The following is an 18,664-nucleotide window of genomic DNA, read 5'->3' on the forward strand; positions in this document are numbered from 1 at the left end:
TGGACACAAGAATGGATAAACTGCATCATCTCCTGCCTGTCGCATCATATCCATTGACTCAAAGTTTAATTGCTGTGGATGGCAGAAGATGCTACTGCTGGCTTGCTTCGCTGAAGTTGTCCCCATGATAGGAAGCAGCTTTAAATGCTAGTAGAACAGTTTTGAAAAGCTGCTGAATCAGCAGTTCTTGCTATATTGGCTTATGCCTCATTTAGAGCTGGGTTGCATTAGTCTCTTATGATCTCTCTTCCCTTTCTCTCCCCCTCTCCCCCCAAATGGAGTCATAGCCGTTTTGTGCCACTGCAACATGCTTGCTGCATCAAGGGACCTCTACCAGAGCTTGCTGATGTAAACAACTACTGAATGTAACCTACAAAATACATAGATTGGATGAGGTCCTACATTTCTGTCTTAAATAGCCCCTGACAATCATCCCTGGCATGCAATTGCTGATGTGAGGTTTCCAGATACATTAGAATTACTATTTTTTAAATCTACACTCAGTATTTGTGAAAGTTGCCAGACTATTTGTGAACGTGGAATGGTAGACAGATCTCACTAAAACAATAAAAGTCCCATGCCCTCAGATGAGTGGAGGCCAATGATACCCCAAGATTAACTTGACAGCTCTGAAGATTAGTCCTCTGTGTCAGCCATAGAACAAATACAGTATAGATAACAACAGTGCAACTTTCCCTCGCCCTTGATCAGGAGGGACTACATCTAGGGACAAGAAAGTAGCTTAGCCTCCATGATACAGTCCTTGGCCAATCTGTTTAGATGAACAATGATGGTATCAGCAATTACAGGTCTGACTTTTCAGAAATCTCAATCAGGTTGGCTTAATCTACCTGAAAGATGGGGTGTCTCTCTCCTTCCTGCCCTCTCTTGCTTCATTCTGCTTTAACACTGACACTCTGGACCAGTGAGGAAGGCTCATGACTGCCGGAAAGAGAACATTTACAAATGGCCTCTTTTCCTGGAGAAGGCACTTAGATATTATAGAGAAAGGTACCAATAGAAGACCTAAGGAGGCCACCAAATAGCCTTCAGATGCAAACAGCTTTTAGTTACTACCTACATGGACTGGAGTTGAACTGGTGGGCTTGGAGTGAAAGGCTCTCTCATTACCAGTCCCCTCCTTTATTATTCGGTGCTCTTTTTAAAAAAAACAAATGAACAAAAAATCCTACCTGAATTTTTTTCCTTTGCTTTCCTACAGGACAGCCTTGGTGGTAACAGCAAGACTGCTATGGTGGCAACAGTCAGCCCAGCAGCAGATAACTACGATGAGACCCTTTCCACATTGAGGTACGCAGACCGGGCCAAGAACATAGTTAATCATGCCGTGGTGAATGAAGACCCCAATGCCCGCATCATCCGAGAACTCCGAGAAGAGGTAGAGAAGCTCCGAGAACAGCTCACCAAAGCAGAGGTACAATATATTAGCTGTTCAAGGCTCCTTTGGATGTTGTTCTTCATGCTGCTGCAATCCTGTGAAGACACTGATTGGATATTTTGTCTGGGCTTGAAGATAAACATCAGTAAGGCAATGCTAGACAGTATTTATGGGAAAAATCCACGTCATCTGTCTTCACCTCAGCTTTCTTCCTCTCCGCATTTTTCCTCGTATCCGTATGAGGCTGCTGAGTGTTGACTAGTGGGGGTGGTAATGTGAGAGGCAAGCTTCCCTTGGAATGTTTCATTGAGTGGTCACATTGTAGTGTCCAAGCTTAGGCAGAGATCAAGGAGGAAGGAAGAGATACAGATAGAACTAAGGACACAGACATGTGCTTGCTATTGGGAGGGCTTTACCTAACTACCCAGGAAGACAGCAGAATTACAACACTTTCTTCAAGATGTAAATATATTCACATGATTTCTGTTTACCTTACAGCTTTCAAAAACATTTAACAATATTTATTATGAATTTATCCCCTATTTCAGGTTTTAAAGACAGGATACTTGTGATTAATTTGTGCTTCAAACTGAAGCATGCAGGAGCATGATCTAATGGTTAGAAAACAGGGCTAGGAGTTATGGTAGTTTTTCAGTTCTCTTCCCAGAACCACCAAAGAAGTTGCTGTGATTATGGCCCCACCAAGTTATTTAATCTGTGTCTGTTTCTCATTCTGGAAAATTGGGATAACAACACTTCTCTGGTGGAAGTAGTATGGGGCTCAATGGTTGAGGCTTTCAAAAGTAACTAGTGTTTTTTTTGTTGCTTCAGTGTTGGAGTGTTTAAGTTGAGACACGTGAACTTGCTGAGCATCGCCCACCCCCTCTGAAAATTAATCCCTTTTAAGGTATCTCAAGCCAGGCACCCAAAATCAGTAGTCACTCTTGAGAACAAAAACAAACACCAACAAAAAACGCACACATGCCAAAATTTTCAAATCATTGGAGATCCTTTGAGAAGTGCTATGTGTTTATTTTATGGTTTTGTTTTCATATTCTAGCTGGTTGTTGACAGAAAAGGATTAGTGCCCAAATAATGGAAGCCAGCTCTCTAAAACAATGTAATATAAGTGATGATTCCTTTTCCTGTGTGTTAAATCCTACCCCTACCATCATCTCAATGGAATTGACACAAGATACAAAAATTCTATACAGCTTGTAGCTAGAAGTCTGCACTGTAAAGATCATAAGCTGTATTTGTATCCTCTCTTCCCCTCCAGCTTATTGCATTTGTATGTGACTTATTTATCTTCATAAAATAATCTCTTACACATATTTCTAAAAAAAAAAAAAGTTTAGTGACCCATATGGACAGTTGCAGAATTACATTCTGAAGTTCCTGTCTAAATTACAGTGTATTTTTCCTCTTGGCGTCAGTGTCTCTCACTTTCTCTCTCAAATAGCTGTAAGCGGAACAATATCTGACACTTTCATTTTTTAGTGGACAAATAAGATTCATTCCTCTCTTTTGATCTTTTTATTTTATCTATACTAATTGAGTCAAGTTAACCTAACTCTTCTGGAACTAATTCCAAAATGTGGTACTGTGTCCACATTTCTAAGTCTACCAACATTTCTGTGCTGATCTTGGAAACTACACAACCAACTAATTTAGACTCTCTGGGGATGCGCCTGCTTTCCTACATTCTGGTTTTGGTCCTGTGTATCTGAGAGTTTTGTATTTTGTTCTAATAAATATGCAGTGTTGTGTCACCTGGGTGTCAAAATAAGGTTAATAATGCTTAGCACTAATTTTATATATCTCATGCACATATGCTATCAAAACAGCAACCAAAAAATCCTCCTTTTGTAGGTATAATTGATATCCAAGCTGATGGAGAAGCAGACACAGATGTTAAGTGATTTGTCTGAGATTATATGAAATAACCAAAGCAGATTTAGAAGCTGAAAATAACTTATTTCCAACTTTGTGCTTTGCTCACTAGATCCCATTGCCTTTGCTTAATCAATACTTCATTAGAATTAGGCATATTAGACCTTTGTTCTAGAGACTACACTGGCTTCCCTTTCCTTCATGGATAAAATCTGTTCTATTGGTTTATGAGCTATGAATTCCTTATGATTTAGATATTTAAAGGGTGGCCTTTCTGCAGGCTTTATCTGGACAGTTGATCTGCTGAGATGCTCCAGCTGAAAGTCCCTAGACTAGTATATCTGGGGGCTGGGGAAACTCCAGTACAAAGGAGGAACCTACACTCCTAGCTCTTGCTTCTGCTCTTGGTCAAAGAGATCTGGAGTCTGTTCAAGGCATGCAGCAAAATCTCTGTGCTTATCTTGGATTTTTCTTGAAGGAATTGTGGTTGTGGGGTTAGGAAGTTGGTCCAACGAGGAGCTATGTTTCACAGAATCATAGAAATGAAAGGTCAGAAGTGACCTCGAGAAGTCATCTAGTCCAGACCCCTCTGCTAAGGCAGGACTAAGTATACCTAAAGCATCCCTGACAGGTGCTTGTGTAACCTGTTCTTAAAAACCTCCAGTGATGGGGATTCCACAACCTTGCTTCGAAACCTATTCCAGTGCTTAATTATCCTTATAGTTAGAAAGCTTTTCCTAATATCTAATCTAAATCTCCCTTGCTTGCATTGATTGACATTGTGTAAACGCCAAGTGGTTGACAGTATTTTCATTTTGTAACTGGAAATGATACACAAATAAGCATAAATTATTATAACAAATCTACTTCTTATCGAAGATAGTATAAGAAGAATACCCCAGTACTAGTACTGGTGGACATTACATATGAGACAGAAACATCAGCCCCATGCCAATCTCATGGGGAAAATATCTATCCACTTGCCTCCTTGAATAAGCATGAGGCTCTGACTCAGTCATGAAGTCCAACAAACTTAATGAATTGACAAAGGGATAGAATTGCAGTGTTAAGCATTAAGTTAGGATCACCCTGCCTGCAGCTTTGCAAAATACAAACAGCAGTGTTTCAGCTGTCTGAGTGATCCATGTGGAGAAAAGTGATCTCTTAGGAGCCGAACCCTGGACCATGCAAAAACAAATCTCCGCAATTATGATCATGTTAATAATCATTGAGACCCTAACTGCCCTTTTGTGAGGAAAATCATTGAGAAAGTGATGGCAGGCCAACCCCATCATTTCTGACAGTCTCTCTGATTCTTTTAGATACCAATCAGTGAGGCTTCAGAATTGAACATGGCAACAAAATGGACTATATGGTTGATCTCTTCATTGCAATGGAAAGACTTATTGTAATTGATTTACATTAGGGCAGATAAACTCTCTTTTTTGACGGTTTGTGTTTGGAACTAGCAGCATATGAGAGAAGTGGTGGTGATAAGTGATTTGGTTAAATGTGTCGAGGGAGATGAATTCTTTCTGTGGTAGGAGTGTGGGTTAAGTTTCCTTTATTGACCTGTCAAATTGATGTCTAATCTATAGGGATAATCTAGGTTCTAATATCAAGGAATTCAGTGTCTTGTTTTTGCATTTACAGGCGATGAAATCACCAGAACTAAAAGATCGGTTGGAGGAATCTGAGAAATTGATCCAGGAAATGACAGTCACCTGGGAAGAGAAATTAAGAAAAACAGAGGAGATAGCACAGGTTTGCATTTTCTTTGATTTTGGAAGTTAGGAAGAAAATCTTATTACTTAGTTCCTTTGTTTATCTCTTCGTAATAGTTGTCAGGATAGCCCTTCACGTTTATGGGTAAGTAGGTCAAGTTCATTGCTCTTTTAAAGGGCTTCTGCTTAATTCCTGGGATAGCAGGTTACATCACAGATTACTGCTCTGGGGACAATAATAAACCTTCAGACTCTATGTAAATTGAGAGATTTGCTTTGAAAAAATCCGTGGATGTAGAGGATTAGAGGGTTTTTATACCTTTCAGACAGTGAAATCGTTGACTGTGATTAAAGATAGAGTATGACTGCATTAAATACAGGGTTATGTGCTGAATACCTCAAAAACAAAGTTAAGGAGCATTCAGAATATTAAAAAATAATTGAACCTGTTTTTTTCCTTTTTGTAACTTCAAAATCCCCGTGTATGCTCAATAGAGCTCTTATCCCTGATGTTTAGAGCATTCGGCACATAACAGCAAACAATAAAGTTGAAAGTTTGTGCAGTCCACCACAACATTTCCCATCCTTACCAAACAAGTGTTGATGTAAGCACTTGCACTGCAAAACCTATTGAAAGTTCTTGTAGATAGCATATTAAATAGTGAGAAAATATAATCCTGTGGTACAAAAGTGCTGTTGTGGGTGACGTGATCAGAAACAAGGTTAGCCTCAGACCTCTTGAAAGAAATGTTATTTACCTTTTTTTCTTTTCGCTCTTAAATTCTTGACCTGTTATAACATGTTTACAGAGCTGAGATCTTCAAGAGCCTTATATTTTCTGGAGAAAAAAAAGTGAAATGTTGGTAGTGAAAGAATAAGAACTAGTGCTGTGCAATGCTGAGTTTAAAAGGTTTAATTGTTAAGCTGTGTCAAGTGGAGTGATTTATTTTTGGTTTTGTGGCTTATGTCCAACCTGCATTTTAGAGTGGTGGGAAATGTAAATGTGCAAAACCTCACGTCCATATCAAACCTTTTACTGACTATCTTGGTTTGCTAAAGATGAATACTTTCGCTTTTGCTGCATCAAGTCTTTTAATTGTAAAGTCTTAAGGTTGTTTTTTTCCCTAATGCTCTCTTATGGTAAAACCATGTTTTCAACTGCTGGAATTCTTTTGTAAAATGGTGTGAGGTTTTTTGTTTGTCTCAGTTTTTATTAGAAATAAAGTGCTAGCTTATCAGGTCATTTAATACAAACTTTACATCTTCACCTACCGTAATATTTCTTTCACACTAGGAAGCATTAATAATATAAATGTACGTCTCCAGGAACAGAGATGATTCAATATAATGGAACTTTCAAAAATCCACCTTGTCCTTCCCAGGAGCATGAGGGAAGGAAATATTAAAAATGCCCTATATCGGATACAGAAGCACAAGATTGAAAAGAAAATCAGCGAGCTGTGGTGATGAGGGAAAAAAAGTTATCAAAGCATTACGGGGAACTAAATAAATGTCCATTCTCTCAAAATTTTAGAAGTGTACAATAGGAAAAGCACAAGTTATAAAAATTACTTAGACAAGTTAGATGTCTGCAAGTCACCAGATTCTGATGTAATATCTTAGAATATTCAAGGACCTGACTGAGGAGATTTCTGAGACATTAGCAATTCTCTTTGAAAAGTCATGGAAGATTGGAGAGATTCCAGAGGACTGGAAAAGGGCAAATATAGTGCCCATCTATAAAAAGGGGAATAAGGACAACCCGAGAATTAGACTAGTCAGCTTAATTTCAGTACCCACAAAAATGGAGCAAATAATTAAGCAATCAGTTTGTGAACACCTAGAAGATAAGGTGATAAGTAACAGTCAGCATGGATTTGTCAAGAACAAATTGTGTAAAACCAACTTAATATCTTTCCTTGACAGGGAACAAGCTTTGTTGATAGTGGGGAAGTGGTAGATGAGGTATATCTTGACTTTAGCAAGGCTTTTGGTACTGTCTCACATGACTTCTCATAAACAAACTAGGTAAATGCAACCCAGATGGAGCTACTACAAGGTGGATGCATAACTAGTTGGAAAACCATTCCCAGGAGAGTAGTTATCAGTGGTTCATAATCAAGCTGGAAAGGCATATCTAGTGGGGTCCTGCAGGGGTCAGTTCTGAATCTGGTTCTGTTCAATATCTTCATCAATGATTTAGAAAATAGCACAGAAAGTACACGTACAAAGTTTGCGGACGATACCAACCTGGGTGGGGTTACAAGTGCTTTGGAGGATAGGATTAATACTCAAAATGATCTGGGCAAACTGGAGTAATGGTCTGAAGTAAACAAGATGAAATTTAACAAGGACAAAGTACTCTTTAAGAAGGAACAATCAGTTGCACACCTACAAAATGGGAAATGACTGACTAGGAAAGAGTACTGTGGAAAGGGATCTGGGGCTCGTAGTGGATCATAAGCTACATATGAGTCAACAGTGTAACACTGTTGCAAAACAAAAACAAAAACAAAAAACATCATTCTGGGATGTATTAACAGGAGTATTGTAAGCAGGACACAAGAAGTAATTCTTCTGTACTGATTAGGCCTCAAGTGGAGTATTATGTTCAGTTCTGGGCGCCACATTTCAGGAAAGATGAGGACAAATTGGAGAAAGTCCAGATAAGAGCAGCAAAAATTATTAAAGGCATAGAAAACATGACCTGTGAGGGAAGATGGAAAAAAATGGGTTTGTTTAGTCTGGAGAGGAGAAGACTGAGAGGGGACATAACAGTTTTCAAGTACATAAAAGGTTGTTACAAGGAGGAGGGAGAAAAATTGTTCTCCTTAACCTCTGAGGAATGGACAAGAAGCAATGGGCTTAAATTGCAGCAAGAGCAGTTTAGGTTGGACATTAGGAAAAACTTCCTAACTGTCAGGATGGTTAAGCACTGGAATAAATTGCCTAGGGAGGCTGTGGAATCTCAGTCATTAGAGGTTTTCAAGAGCAGGTTAGACAAAAACCTGACAGGGATGGTCTAGATAATACTTAGTGCAGCCCTGAGTGCTAGGGATTAGACCAGATGACTTCATGAGGTCCCTTCTGGTCCTATGATTCTATGATTGTTTGTTTTACTATTGAAGATTTTAGTTTAATTTTTTCCCTGGGCCTATGCACTTAATTTTTTTTGCATAATAGAGAAACTCTGGCTTTCATATTTTTTTAAAGAAAATCTTGCATGATGCAGACCAGGAATCAACTCTTTCTTTGGCCTATGGGTCCTGTGTCTACGAAAAAGGTTAGAGAGAACGACAGCCCTGAGTTTATAGAATGGAATTGAGTGAGGAAATAGCGATTTTAATCATGGTTCTGCTGTGGTCTTCTTGTGCAAGTTACTTAACCCTTCTATTTCTCAATTGCCCCTCTGCTTAAAAAAAAAAGTTAGGGGGATTACTTATTTTGCTCACATGAGGCAAGACAATAACAGTTCTCAAAAAGAACTAGGTAAGTTCATGCAGGAGAGGTCCATCAATGGCTATTAGCCAGGGTGGATAGGGATGGTGTCCCTAGCCTCTGTTTGCCAGAAGCTGGGAATGGGTGACAGGGGATTGATCACTTGATAATTAGCTGTTCTGTTCATTCCTTCTGGGGCACCTGGCATTGGCCTTTGTTGGAAGACAGGATACTGGGCTAGATGGACCTTTGGTCTGACCCAATATGTCCATATTTACATTCTTATGAGCACTGTGGGACAACTCTGGGAAATTCCTTGTATTACGATGGTGGGGAATTCTCTCCTTTGCAATCCTAGCTTTAGTAGATGATGGACCCTCACCTGATCCTCAGTTTTCTGTTTAATTTCTGAGCTAGGTGGTATTATTAACCAAACTGTGGCCATTCTTTTAGGAAAGGATGGCAAGATAGAAAGATATCTGTCCACTACAAAGTCAAAAATGTTTGAGTGAAGAGTGGAATACTGGGAGAAAAACTTTTAACATTTCCCTGTAAAAGATGTACACTTTTAATAAAGTACTGCTTTGTTTTTGCACTCTTAAGAAGTCAATTGATGAGAATAATATACCATCTTAAATGCTACTGTTTTTGTTTAGCAGGAAGTCTTTCCTGCATTACTTAAATAGAATTTCAAATTTTTTGGTGTTCAGTTTCTAGGAGACAAAGATGAACAGAGTTTGACTTGGCAAGGATTTGGCTGAATGTGTTGCCTCCTAGCTAAGAATGGGAAACAGAAGGCTGAAGAGATGGCTTTGTGTTGCTCTTTCACTATTTCAGGGAGGCTATATTGAAGCCCAGGCAGATCTACAGTGTGATCCTCACAACTGTACTGGTCTTTCGCTAACAAGTTGTAACCCTCTGAGACTATAGGGTTTCAACATGCAGTGGCAAGAGGCCCATCAAAATTAGTTTCCTGGATACCTTGTTTAATCTAATAAGTTGCTGCCTATTATGTTGATTTGATTTCTTAGCAGGTACTAATGTGCAATGTAATATATCTGTTTCTTAAACATCTTAAACATTAATATTTTGGAGGTTTCTCTTATAGGAGCGGCAGAAACAACTGGAAAGTCTTGGCATATCTCTTCAGTCTTCTGGAATCAAAGTTGGGGATAACAAGTGCTTCCTCGTTAATTTGAATGCAGATCCTGCTCTCAATGAACTTCTGGTCTACTACTTAAAGGTGAAATAACACTTTGTTTCAGCATGTTTAAGTGGATCATTTAACCCTGTGAAAATGCATGTGGGTAGAGAGTTCCTTATGAGAAACAGACTACAGAGACGTTGTTTAGTGTCCAGTGGTTAGCAAAAATGGCACAACTACAGCTTTTTTTAAATTGCAGATCATCTTTACTGTTACAGAGAACCAGAAAGCAGTGTAAATGTGTCTTAGTAGCATTTTGTATCTTTAGAAATTTTCCCTTTTGCAAGCAGTTATCTGGCCTTTACAGCTGTCTTTGTGTAGCTTTACTCAGAAAAGTGATTATGCAAAAATGGGTGCATCTTACTAAATCAGTTTGCTTTTCCATGTATGTTCACAGTTATATCTACTGACTTCTAAAATGAGTTCTGTTACCACTGCAGAATCAATATGGCTCTGGGGAGAGAGCTGGGTTCTGTTGCCATGCAACTTGCGATTGTAGAATTCCGTATTATTGGTGATGGGTGCAAAAGAATAATCCAGCTTAAGTCTTGGTTTCTGAGCTAATTTGTGAATTGAGCAGGTTTGGTCTGGAGGCAGAGTGACAAAACTGCAGCATAGATTCCATTTAATAGATAGATAGATTCCACTGAAGTGGAATACAGTAATTTGTCTTGAGGCAGCCACATGATTAGCATTTGGGCTAGAAGTGGTTTTGTGCTGCCTCTCTTAGGAGATGTATCTTATCTTCTTTTTACATCAGTCATTGTATATCACAGAGCAAACCGCTACCCAAAGAATTAAAACAAAAGAAAAAAAACCCTTATTCATCACTGCCCCATATAACCCTTAATAAACAACAAAAGAGCTGATTCAGGATTTTTGGAGAGGAGTCAAAGCATTTCCAGGCATCTTGTATGTAGGAGTCTGGATTCTGATTCATACTGCTAAGTCAGCCTCAACTCTGACAGCTATTGAGACTGTGGTGATTTCTTTGTTGCTTAATGTGAATACATAACAAGAATACATTAGTGACAAAGCACATTCAAAAGGATGACCTCAGTCCATGTGCAAAATGCACTCATTGTTATGTGGTGTAGGATAGGGAAACCAGTAAAAATAATACTCAATGTTCTTGCAATTCCCTTTCAGATAGAACCAGAACTATCTATCTTAGAGTTTTATTTTGCTTCTCATTACTGTTACAGTCACTAAAAATCAAATTTAGAAGCCATGTAATGCTCGACTCCTCCCATTTTGGGGTAAAAATCTCGGCCTGGGCTAGGGTTTGTGTTTGGGTTATTTTTTAGATTTTTTTTGTTTTTTTTTTTTTAATTTCGGATTGATTTGTTTCAGACTTTCTTTTTGGGTAATTTCAGATTTCTGAGTAGAATGGGGTTTCTGTTTTATGTCATTCTTGTGGAGAGAAGGCTTTTTCAAAGAGAAAAGTTTTTGCAGAATTTCCTGAAGATGGTTAGAATTTGGATCCACCAAATCTCAGAGCCAACTCCCTTTTGTCAGACTAGCAATCATCTTCGACTTCTTTTGTGTTGAGCCATTTGAGCTCTGCAAGAGCTGGGTAGCGCTGTCTGGAGCAGGGGTTCTCAAACTAGGGGTCGAGACCCCTCAATAGGTCGTTAGGTTATTATGTGGGAGGGTCACGAGCTGTCAGGCTCCACCCCAAACCCTGCTTTCCTCCAGCATTTATAATGGTATTAAATATATAAAAAAGTGTTTTTAATTTATAAGTGGGATTGCACTCAGAGTCTTGCTATGTGAATGGTGTCACCAGTACAAAAGTTTAAGAATCACTGGTGTAGAGCTCCCTTTGGTTGATGGAGAGCTCTATTCTAGGGTGTAAAGAGAAGTTGTGCCCAATTGTTCTGGGTATTCCACATGTAGACTTGCGGCATACTATAAGTGGTCTGTATGCCACCATTATCTGTTCTTAACTAATAGTCCCTTGTTAGCCTCTTACCATTGCTACTGTCACTTCTTTACATTGAAGGTACGTCTGCCTGCTGCCAAAAGAAGCTTGCAGTGTAGAGTACACACCCGTGTAGGTGCCCTAGCAGGGATATAAGTAACATTGTAGCTGATGAGGCATGGCTTAGGCAAGTAAAGAAACATCTGAAGGGTGGAGGTAAGTAAGTAGGGGAAGACTCTGGTAGCGGGGCAGGGCTCTCCCAGCTTCCTGTTGCTGGAGCGTTTCCCTGCCGCAGAAAAAAACTCTGGCCGGGGAGGCAGCAAGGAAAGGCTGAGCCATTCCTGTCTGCCTCTCCACTGCCAGAGCCTTTCCGAGGCAACTGTAGCTACACACTGAAATGTGGATGCAGCTTGCTTTCCACTGCGGCATGTAGCTACACGCTGCTGCTGGTGTGTAGTGTAGTGTAGAAGTAGCTCAGCATAGTACTTCTCAGTCACTAAAGGATTCCAGAGTGTGGACCTTGTTCACTCTTTGACATGAAGGTCTAGATCAATCTAAAATTTGTTGTTATTAATGTCACTTATAAATCAGTTCAATTCCATTTCTCTGTTTCTAGTTATGTCTCCTTCCCCTTTTTTAAAAACTACTAAGTAGCTTTCAAAACTTCAATAATGAAGGAAGTGGGCATGTCCGAAAGGTAGGATGTAAGACTGTGAGGTGTGCACGCACTATAGAGTAATCAGAGGGAAATTTCTGCTATCTGTGGCCAACATCTGAATTTGATTCTTCCACAGGAACACACATTAATAGGGTCAGATGACTCCCAAGATATCCAGTTATGTGGAATGGGAATTCTTCCTGAACACTGTATTATAGAAATAACATCAGAAGGACAGGTTATGCTAACGCCTCAGAAAAATACTAGGTAATGTTATAAAATATTGTAAAGTCAGTTCCATAACTTTAATTTTAGTAAATATATTAGAGTGAATGGTGCATGAAGATGATTTCTAAATAAGCTTTTTCACTTAATCTCAAGATAAAATGCTACTTGGCTTCTGTTTAGATTTTAATTAGCTTGCTGTGTTCCCCATGAACAGCTCTGTCAGTGCACCGCATTCCTAATATATAGTATCCTTGCTCTTCCAGTTCTGGGTCTTTTTGGATTAGATTTCAAACAGAATATCTGGGGTATGTGTGTCTTTTTTCTTAGTGATGATACAGAAGTAAATTATAGTTTCAGCAAACGTGCTAACTTATTTGCACTTGTCTAAATTTAGCTGTGAGTGTCAAGATTTAAACTAATCTTCTATAAACACTGTTCATATGTGAAATTTTATTGAAGCACTTGCTATGTTGTCCGATTAAGTAACGCTGTTTGGAAAGTAAATGCTATGTTCTAACAAACCACAAAATACCATGCACATTTGGGGTCTCTAACAAAAGCTTGATGTTCCATATAATTTGGTGATGAAGATGTAATGGGCATGAAATTCCTGTACTTTCTCAAGGTTCAGTATGTGCAGGCCTAGGAGCCTGTACTATTTTAGAAATCAGCAGTGTAAAAGTACAGTTTTTGCCAGTATGAACCATAACACTGAAGTTGATGATGTCTCCAGTAAACCATACATATAGCCAAGATCTTCAACATTTTCTTTACGTGGTGTACCTTTATTCTCCCTGTATTTCTAAACAATGTAAAAATAGCTGTGTTTGCTTCCAATAGGCTATATTCAAAGCCATACACTTTTTTAGGCCCAATAGATTTGTTTTCAATAATGCTCTTCAAGTACAGTCTGTGTGAAAAAATATTAAATATTATGAAGCTTAAATGAGAGTTTAAATCAGTTCAGGGATTGATGAAACAGTGCCAGGTTACAGGAAACATGCTTGCATATTAATTTGTAATCCTCAAACCTGCTTTCCTCCCCCAAACTAAATGAGAGAATGAAACAAACTATTCTCTCCCCACAAAAAATGAAACCTATCTGGATGTATTTGTATTAGCTTTTCTTTTTCTTCTCACAGAACATTTGTAAATGGTTCTGCTGTTGTGGGTCCTACACAGCTACACCATGGAGACAGAATACTATGGGGAAACAACCACTTCTTCAGGTATAAAAGGTCTTAATTCAGTTATGAGCTTCAGCCAGTTTTGCTTTAGCTTCAAGCACAAAGAATAATTATGGGCCTCTACCCAAGCTCTTAAGATGCAGATGGACCATCTGCTGCCTGTTCTATGGGTTTGTAGAGGCAATGCTTGCTAGAGGATGTTTCTGAATGACCAGTGTCATAGCCGCTGTGCACAGTCTTGGCTTGGTTGTAATGTGCTGAGGATGATTTTAATTTATGTCTTTCCAGGAGGTTGTGGCCCATGTTGATGTGGACCATACTGCTGTCATTAGCACCTTTGTCACCTCCAGATTAGATTACTACAGTGCACTGTATTTGGGGCTACAGTTTACATTTTTCTTAAAGCTGAGGTTGGTGTGGAATTCTGAAGCACCCTTGGCAAACACTATGTCCCGTGAGCATGTGACGTTGATCTGCAGTGTCTGCATCTTGGTTTCTAGATGGATTTTAAAGTGATTGACTTGACCTGTCATTTTCTAAGTGACATGGGACATACCTATCCAAAAGAGCCCCATGCTCCATAGCATATTTCTGCAGTTCTGGTCATTGGAGACCCTCAGAATGGAGTTCCCTCTGTTTAAAAAAAGAAAAGTGATGATGATTGCTGGCAGGTGTTCTCTGGGAAGGGCCTCTCATCTTTGTAACTCGCTCTCCACCCTGGGTCTGAAATGGCCCAACTCTTTTGACCTGTAGGGCATGCTGTAAAACCTAATTATTCTCCTTCCCTTTTGGAAAGAGGGAGGCTTGTGAAAGGGGAAGAAGAGGAAGATAACTTCAGTGTCACCAGTTTGCTGGTTAATGAAATTGATGGGGTTGTAAATTATATCTGTATTTTTAAATGCTGTCAGAGGTGCCTAGGGCCATAGATAATCAGTGAATTATCAGATGAACACAGGCTCCCAATTTGACACTGTGGCCAAAAGAGCTAATGTGATCCTGGATACATGAACCAGGAAATCTTGAGCAGGAGTAGAGAGATTATATTGTTTCTATATATTTCACTGGTGACACTGCTGCTGGAATACTGTGTCCACTTCTGGTGCCCACACTTCAAGAAGGGTGTTGATAAATTGGAGAGAGTTCAGAGAAGAACCATGAGAATAATTAAAGGATTAGAAAAACATGCCTTATATAGTTATAAACTCAAGGAGCTCTGTGTATTTACCTAAGAAAGATAAGGTTAAGGAGTGACTTGATTACAGTATATAAGTATTTGCATAGGGAACAAATATTTAATAATGGGCTCATCAATCCAGCAGAGAAAGGTGTAACATGGATTTTTTTAAAGTGTATGCTCTTGGAATCATTTGGGGTAAATTCTCTGGCCTGTGTTATACAGGAAGTCAGTCTAGATGATCCCAATGGTCACTTCTGGCTTTAGAATCTATGAATAGATAAGTGTCCATCTGTTATAAATGGCTGTATCTGAAGAAGAGGAGAGAAAGGCAGTTACGCTTCCAGTGTGATGTAGTGGTCCCGGTTAGGGTGCTTTGAAACCTTTATTTTGACTCTACTGAGGAAGGTACCACCTTGAGCCACACAATATTTTAAAAGGAAAATCTATGGATTGTGGGGACTTGCCTTCATTTTAAGAATCCTGTAAAAGAAACAGTTTTATTACTGAGCAGGGGATAAAAATTGTTTGTTTGTTAGACATTGCCTTTCTCCCCCCTCTTTTTTTAAAGATTGAATTTACCAAAAAAGAAAAAGAAAATAGAGCATGAGGATGAAGAGCAAGACAATTCTATGGGGTGCAGCAACAGTGTCGAGCAGCTAGATATGGATGGAGACAGTTCCAGTGAAGTGTCCAGTGAAATGAACTTCAGCTATGAATATGCCCAAATGGAAGTTATCATGAAGGCACTCAGTGGCAATGGTAAGAGGCAGCAAATATATTAAGAATACAAGCAGGGAATAGGATTACATCCTGAGTACCTTGTAATGCAGGAATCATTTTCCTTTATAGCTTCCTACATAAACACTTTCTTCTGTTAGTCACTTGGCTCTTGAAGGGGAAAAAAACTACAAAACTTATTAGAATTCATCGTTTCTGTTCAGGCGAGACCCAGAACTAGAACATTGGGGATCTCATGGTCTAACATTGAGGTATTTGAGCAGAGCTGAGTACTGTCTGATCCTGCAACTGACTTGGAAGTCAAGTTTTTTGGTTTTAGTAGCCTTATATAGCTGCTGAAGGTGTCCCACTTTGCAAAGATGAGAGGAATTGATTCAACCTGACCATGTCCATCTCTAACTTCCATTAGATCACCTACCTATCCCTCTCTGATTTCTAATGCTAAACCATAGAACAAAACGCTTGGTTTATTATACTCTGACAAAATATAATAGTCCATCTCTTCTAGTTATTTTTCACCTTTAGAGTATACTTTATCCATTGAGCTGAGAGCCTTACAAAGGCGGAGAACTGGCAGTATCCCTGTTTTATTGATGAGGACTGAGCCATAGAAAAATGATAACTTGTTCAAGATCATGTGATAAATTCACGGCAGAACCAGGAATACAATCCGGGTCCCCTTAGTCCCAAACTCTGTGCCCTGTTCACTGGATCACTGCTTCCCTCTAATAGTTCTGCGCACAGTGAGAGTCCAAACACTTCACTACTAGCTTCTTTATTTTCAACACCTGTTTAGATCCGATGCAGTCAATCTTGCAGAGCGTGGAACAGCAGTACGAAGAGGAGAAGCAATCCGCACTGGAGCGGCAGAGATTAATGTATGAGCACGAGCTAGAGCAGCTGCGAAGGCGGCTGTCTCCAGAGAAACAACACTTCCGCAGCATGGACAAGTTCTCTCACTCGCCCAGTGCTCAGCAGCGCATACGCCAGTGGGCAGAAGAGAGGTGGGTGATGAGAACCTACAGCATTTCTCAAGCAGTGGTGGTCAGGCTTGAGGTCCTCTAATGCCAGCGAAATCTCTTATAGATTTAAGATACATTTGACTACAACACACGTCCTTGGCTCCCCAGAAGGGCCCTGCAGAGAAGCGGCAATGTTGTGGGGATACCATCAGCCAAGACGAAATGTCAGTGTAAGGATTATCAGATCACGCAGTTTGTTCCAATAAGTCCTCGAAAATAAAGGTGGAAAAGAACTATTTTGTCACCTTATCTAGTTATGTGGGAATGCTACCTGCAGTGTATTCTCAAATGGCTTATTCATTTTAATTTTAAGTGAAGAGTAGGAGATGTGGGAAGTTTATGTACTCTTCTATAAACTATAGCACAAGGTTGCCAATCTTATTGACCTTCCAAGCCGCACAGGATAATCTTCAGAAATTTGAGTTCTGGGTCATGCCGGCTGGGGCTCAGGGCTTCAACTCTGCAGCAGGGTGGTGGGGCTAGAGGCTTCTGTCCCTTGGGGGAGGGGAATATTGAGGCTTCTGCTCTGCCGGAGGTGCCTACCTGGGCTTGGGGCTTTGCAGCTGAAGCCCCAAGCCCTGACAGGCACTTCCTGTGGGGTTGAAATCTTGAGCTCTCGCAGAATCCCTGAGCTCCTCCTCCACAGTCTGGTAGGTGGTAATTGGGGGAGGCATGGGGAACTCTATGAGCTTCACTTTAACTGTAAAAGAGCCCTATGCAGCTTGCGAGCCATGGTTTGACCATCCCTGCTATAGCAACAGTTATCCCAAGATCATCCACCCTGGAAGCAACTCCTTTCAGAGGCTGCAAACTTACCCTTACAGCCACTGCATTTATTCCGCTTATGTTCAAATATCTGACCTGAGCAGTCCTAGGGTGGAGAGTGGAATAGCACTAGATGAAAGGAGGATTGTCCCACAGTCCCTGCAAGAGTTGGTCACTGGCTCTAGTGATTCATTTTAGGTCCATGAGGGGGATCCTCCTGCCCCTTCCTAGAAAATTAGAGTGAAGGTGCTCAGGATTTCTGCCTCCTGTCATAGCAAAATCACTAACAGTGTTTCTGACAGTAACAGCAGCCTTATGGTGAAAGTGGTGCTTTGCTTAAAGCAGAGGGTGAGGCGGAAGACACTGAATATAGTAGTAATTAAAACACACACACAGGCACAACCCAAAAAAACCAATAATTCACTGTTAACTTAAACTGCCAAAGAAACATTTTTTGCAAAAATAAGTATTGTAATGAAGGATGGAGCATTTCATCTCTAGGTCACAGGTTCAAATCCAGACCAGATCATTTGTGACCATCTCATAATATTTTGGCTGCTTGTGTAGAAGGACTTTGGTGTCAGCATATATCCGTGTGAAGAGTTTTCAGTATCACAGTAGGCACTAATTGTTGCACTCTTCTCAGAGAACAAATGTTGACTGGATCATGGAGACTGAATTATCCATTCATCTTAACGCAGTTCTTCCACTTCTAGGTGGGAAAGGTGTGGAATAGCTCACACAGATGCAGCCTGTTCTACGGATGCAGAAAGAGGCCTTTGGATCTCTAGACTTGGCAGCCTGGCAACTTTTGTATTCACTAAATTCATATAAATTTCAAATATCTTTTTTTTCAAAAAGACCAAGTTAGTGTTTAACTAATCTTTCTATTTTAAAATCAGCTTCTTTGGATATTGATTCCTATGAATACACTACTTACATGGTAGTGATCAGCCCCATGATCCTTTGTGTTCTGGTGCAAATCTAGTTAAAAGTTTCCTCACTAAAATAATTTATTGATTGTCCCCTTTTTTTTTTCCCCCTCTTTAAAAGAGAAGAAATGTTGAACCACAGCCTGAGGAAGCTGAGAGAGCAAATTGTTAAAGCTAATTTGTATGTGAGAGAAGCCAGTTTCATCTCAGAGGAATTGGAGAAGAGCACGGAGTATAAGGTCACTCTGCAGATCCCAGCATCAAGTCTTAATGCTAATAGAAAGGTGAGGCAGCAGCTCACTGAGCTTAACCATTGTTCAATAAAAGGTTGCCTTGTGGAGTACTTCACACTGTGATCCAGTGGCTCTAATGATC

The 18,664-nt window shown here is 39.9% G+C and overlaps 1 protein-coding gene across 1 annotated transcript in view; it reads left to right on the plus strand.

Annotated features, from left to right (window-relative positions):
- The window catches only part of KIF13B (kinesin family member 13B), a 219,732-nt gene that overhangs the window by 115,670 nt on the left and 85,398 nt on the right, over positions 1–18,664 (plus strand). Inside the window, exons 11-18 of the mRNA XM_050948701.1 lie at positions 1,223–1,435; positions 4,946–5,056; positions 9,563–9,697; positions 12,377–12,507; positions 13,611–13,697; positions 15,401–15,591; positions 16,367–16,574; positions 18,411–18,573. Of these exons, the coding sequence (XP_050804658.1) occupies positions 1,223–1,435; positions 4,946–5,056; positions 9,563–9,697; positions 12,377–12,507; positions 13,611–13,697; positions 15,401–15,591; positions 16,367–16,574; positions 18,411–18,573 (1,239 nt within the window). The remainder of the gene's footprint in view (positions 1–1,222; positions 1,436–4,945; positions 5,057–9,562; positions 9,698–12,376; positions 12,508–13,610; positions 13,698–15,400; positions 15,592–16,366; positions 16,575–18,410; positions 18,574–18,664) is intronic.

The sequence above is a fragment of the Gopherus flavomarginatus genome, chromosome 4 (assembly GCF_025201925.1).
Source record: "Gopherus flavomarginatus isolate rGopFla2 chromosome 4, rGopFla2.mat.asm, whole genome shotgun sequence".
NCBI classification, from domain to species: Eukaryota; Metazoa; Chordata; order Testudines; family Testudinidae; genus Gopherus; species Gopherus flavomarginatus.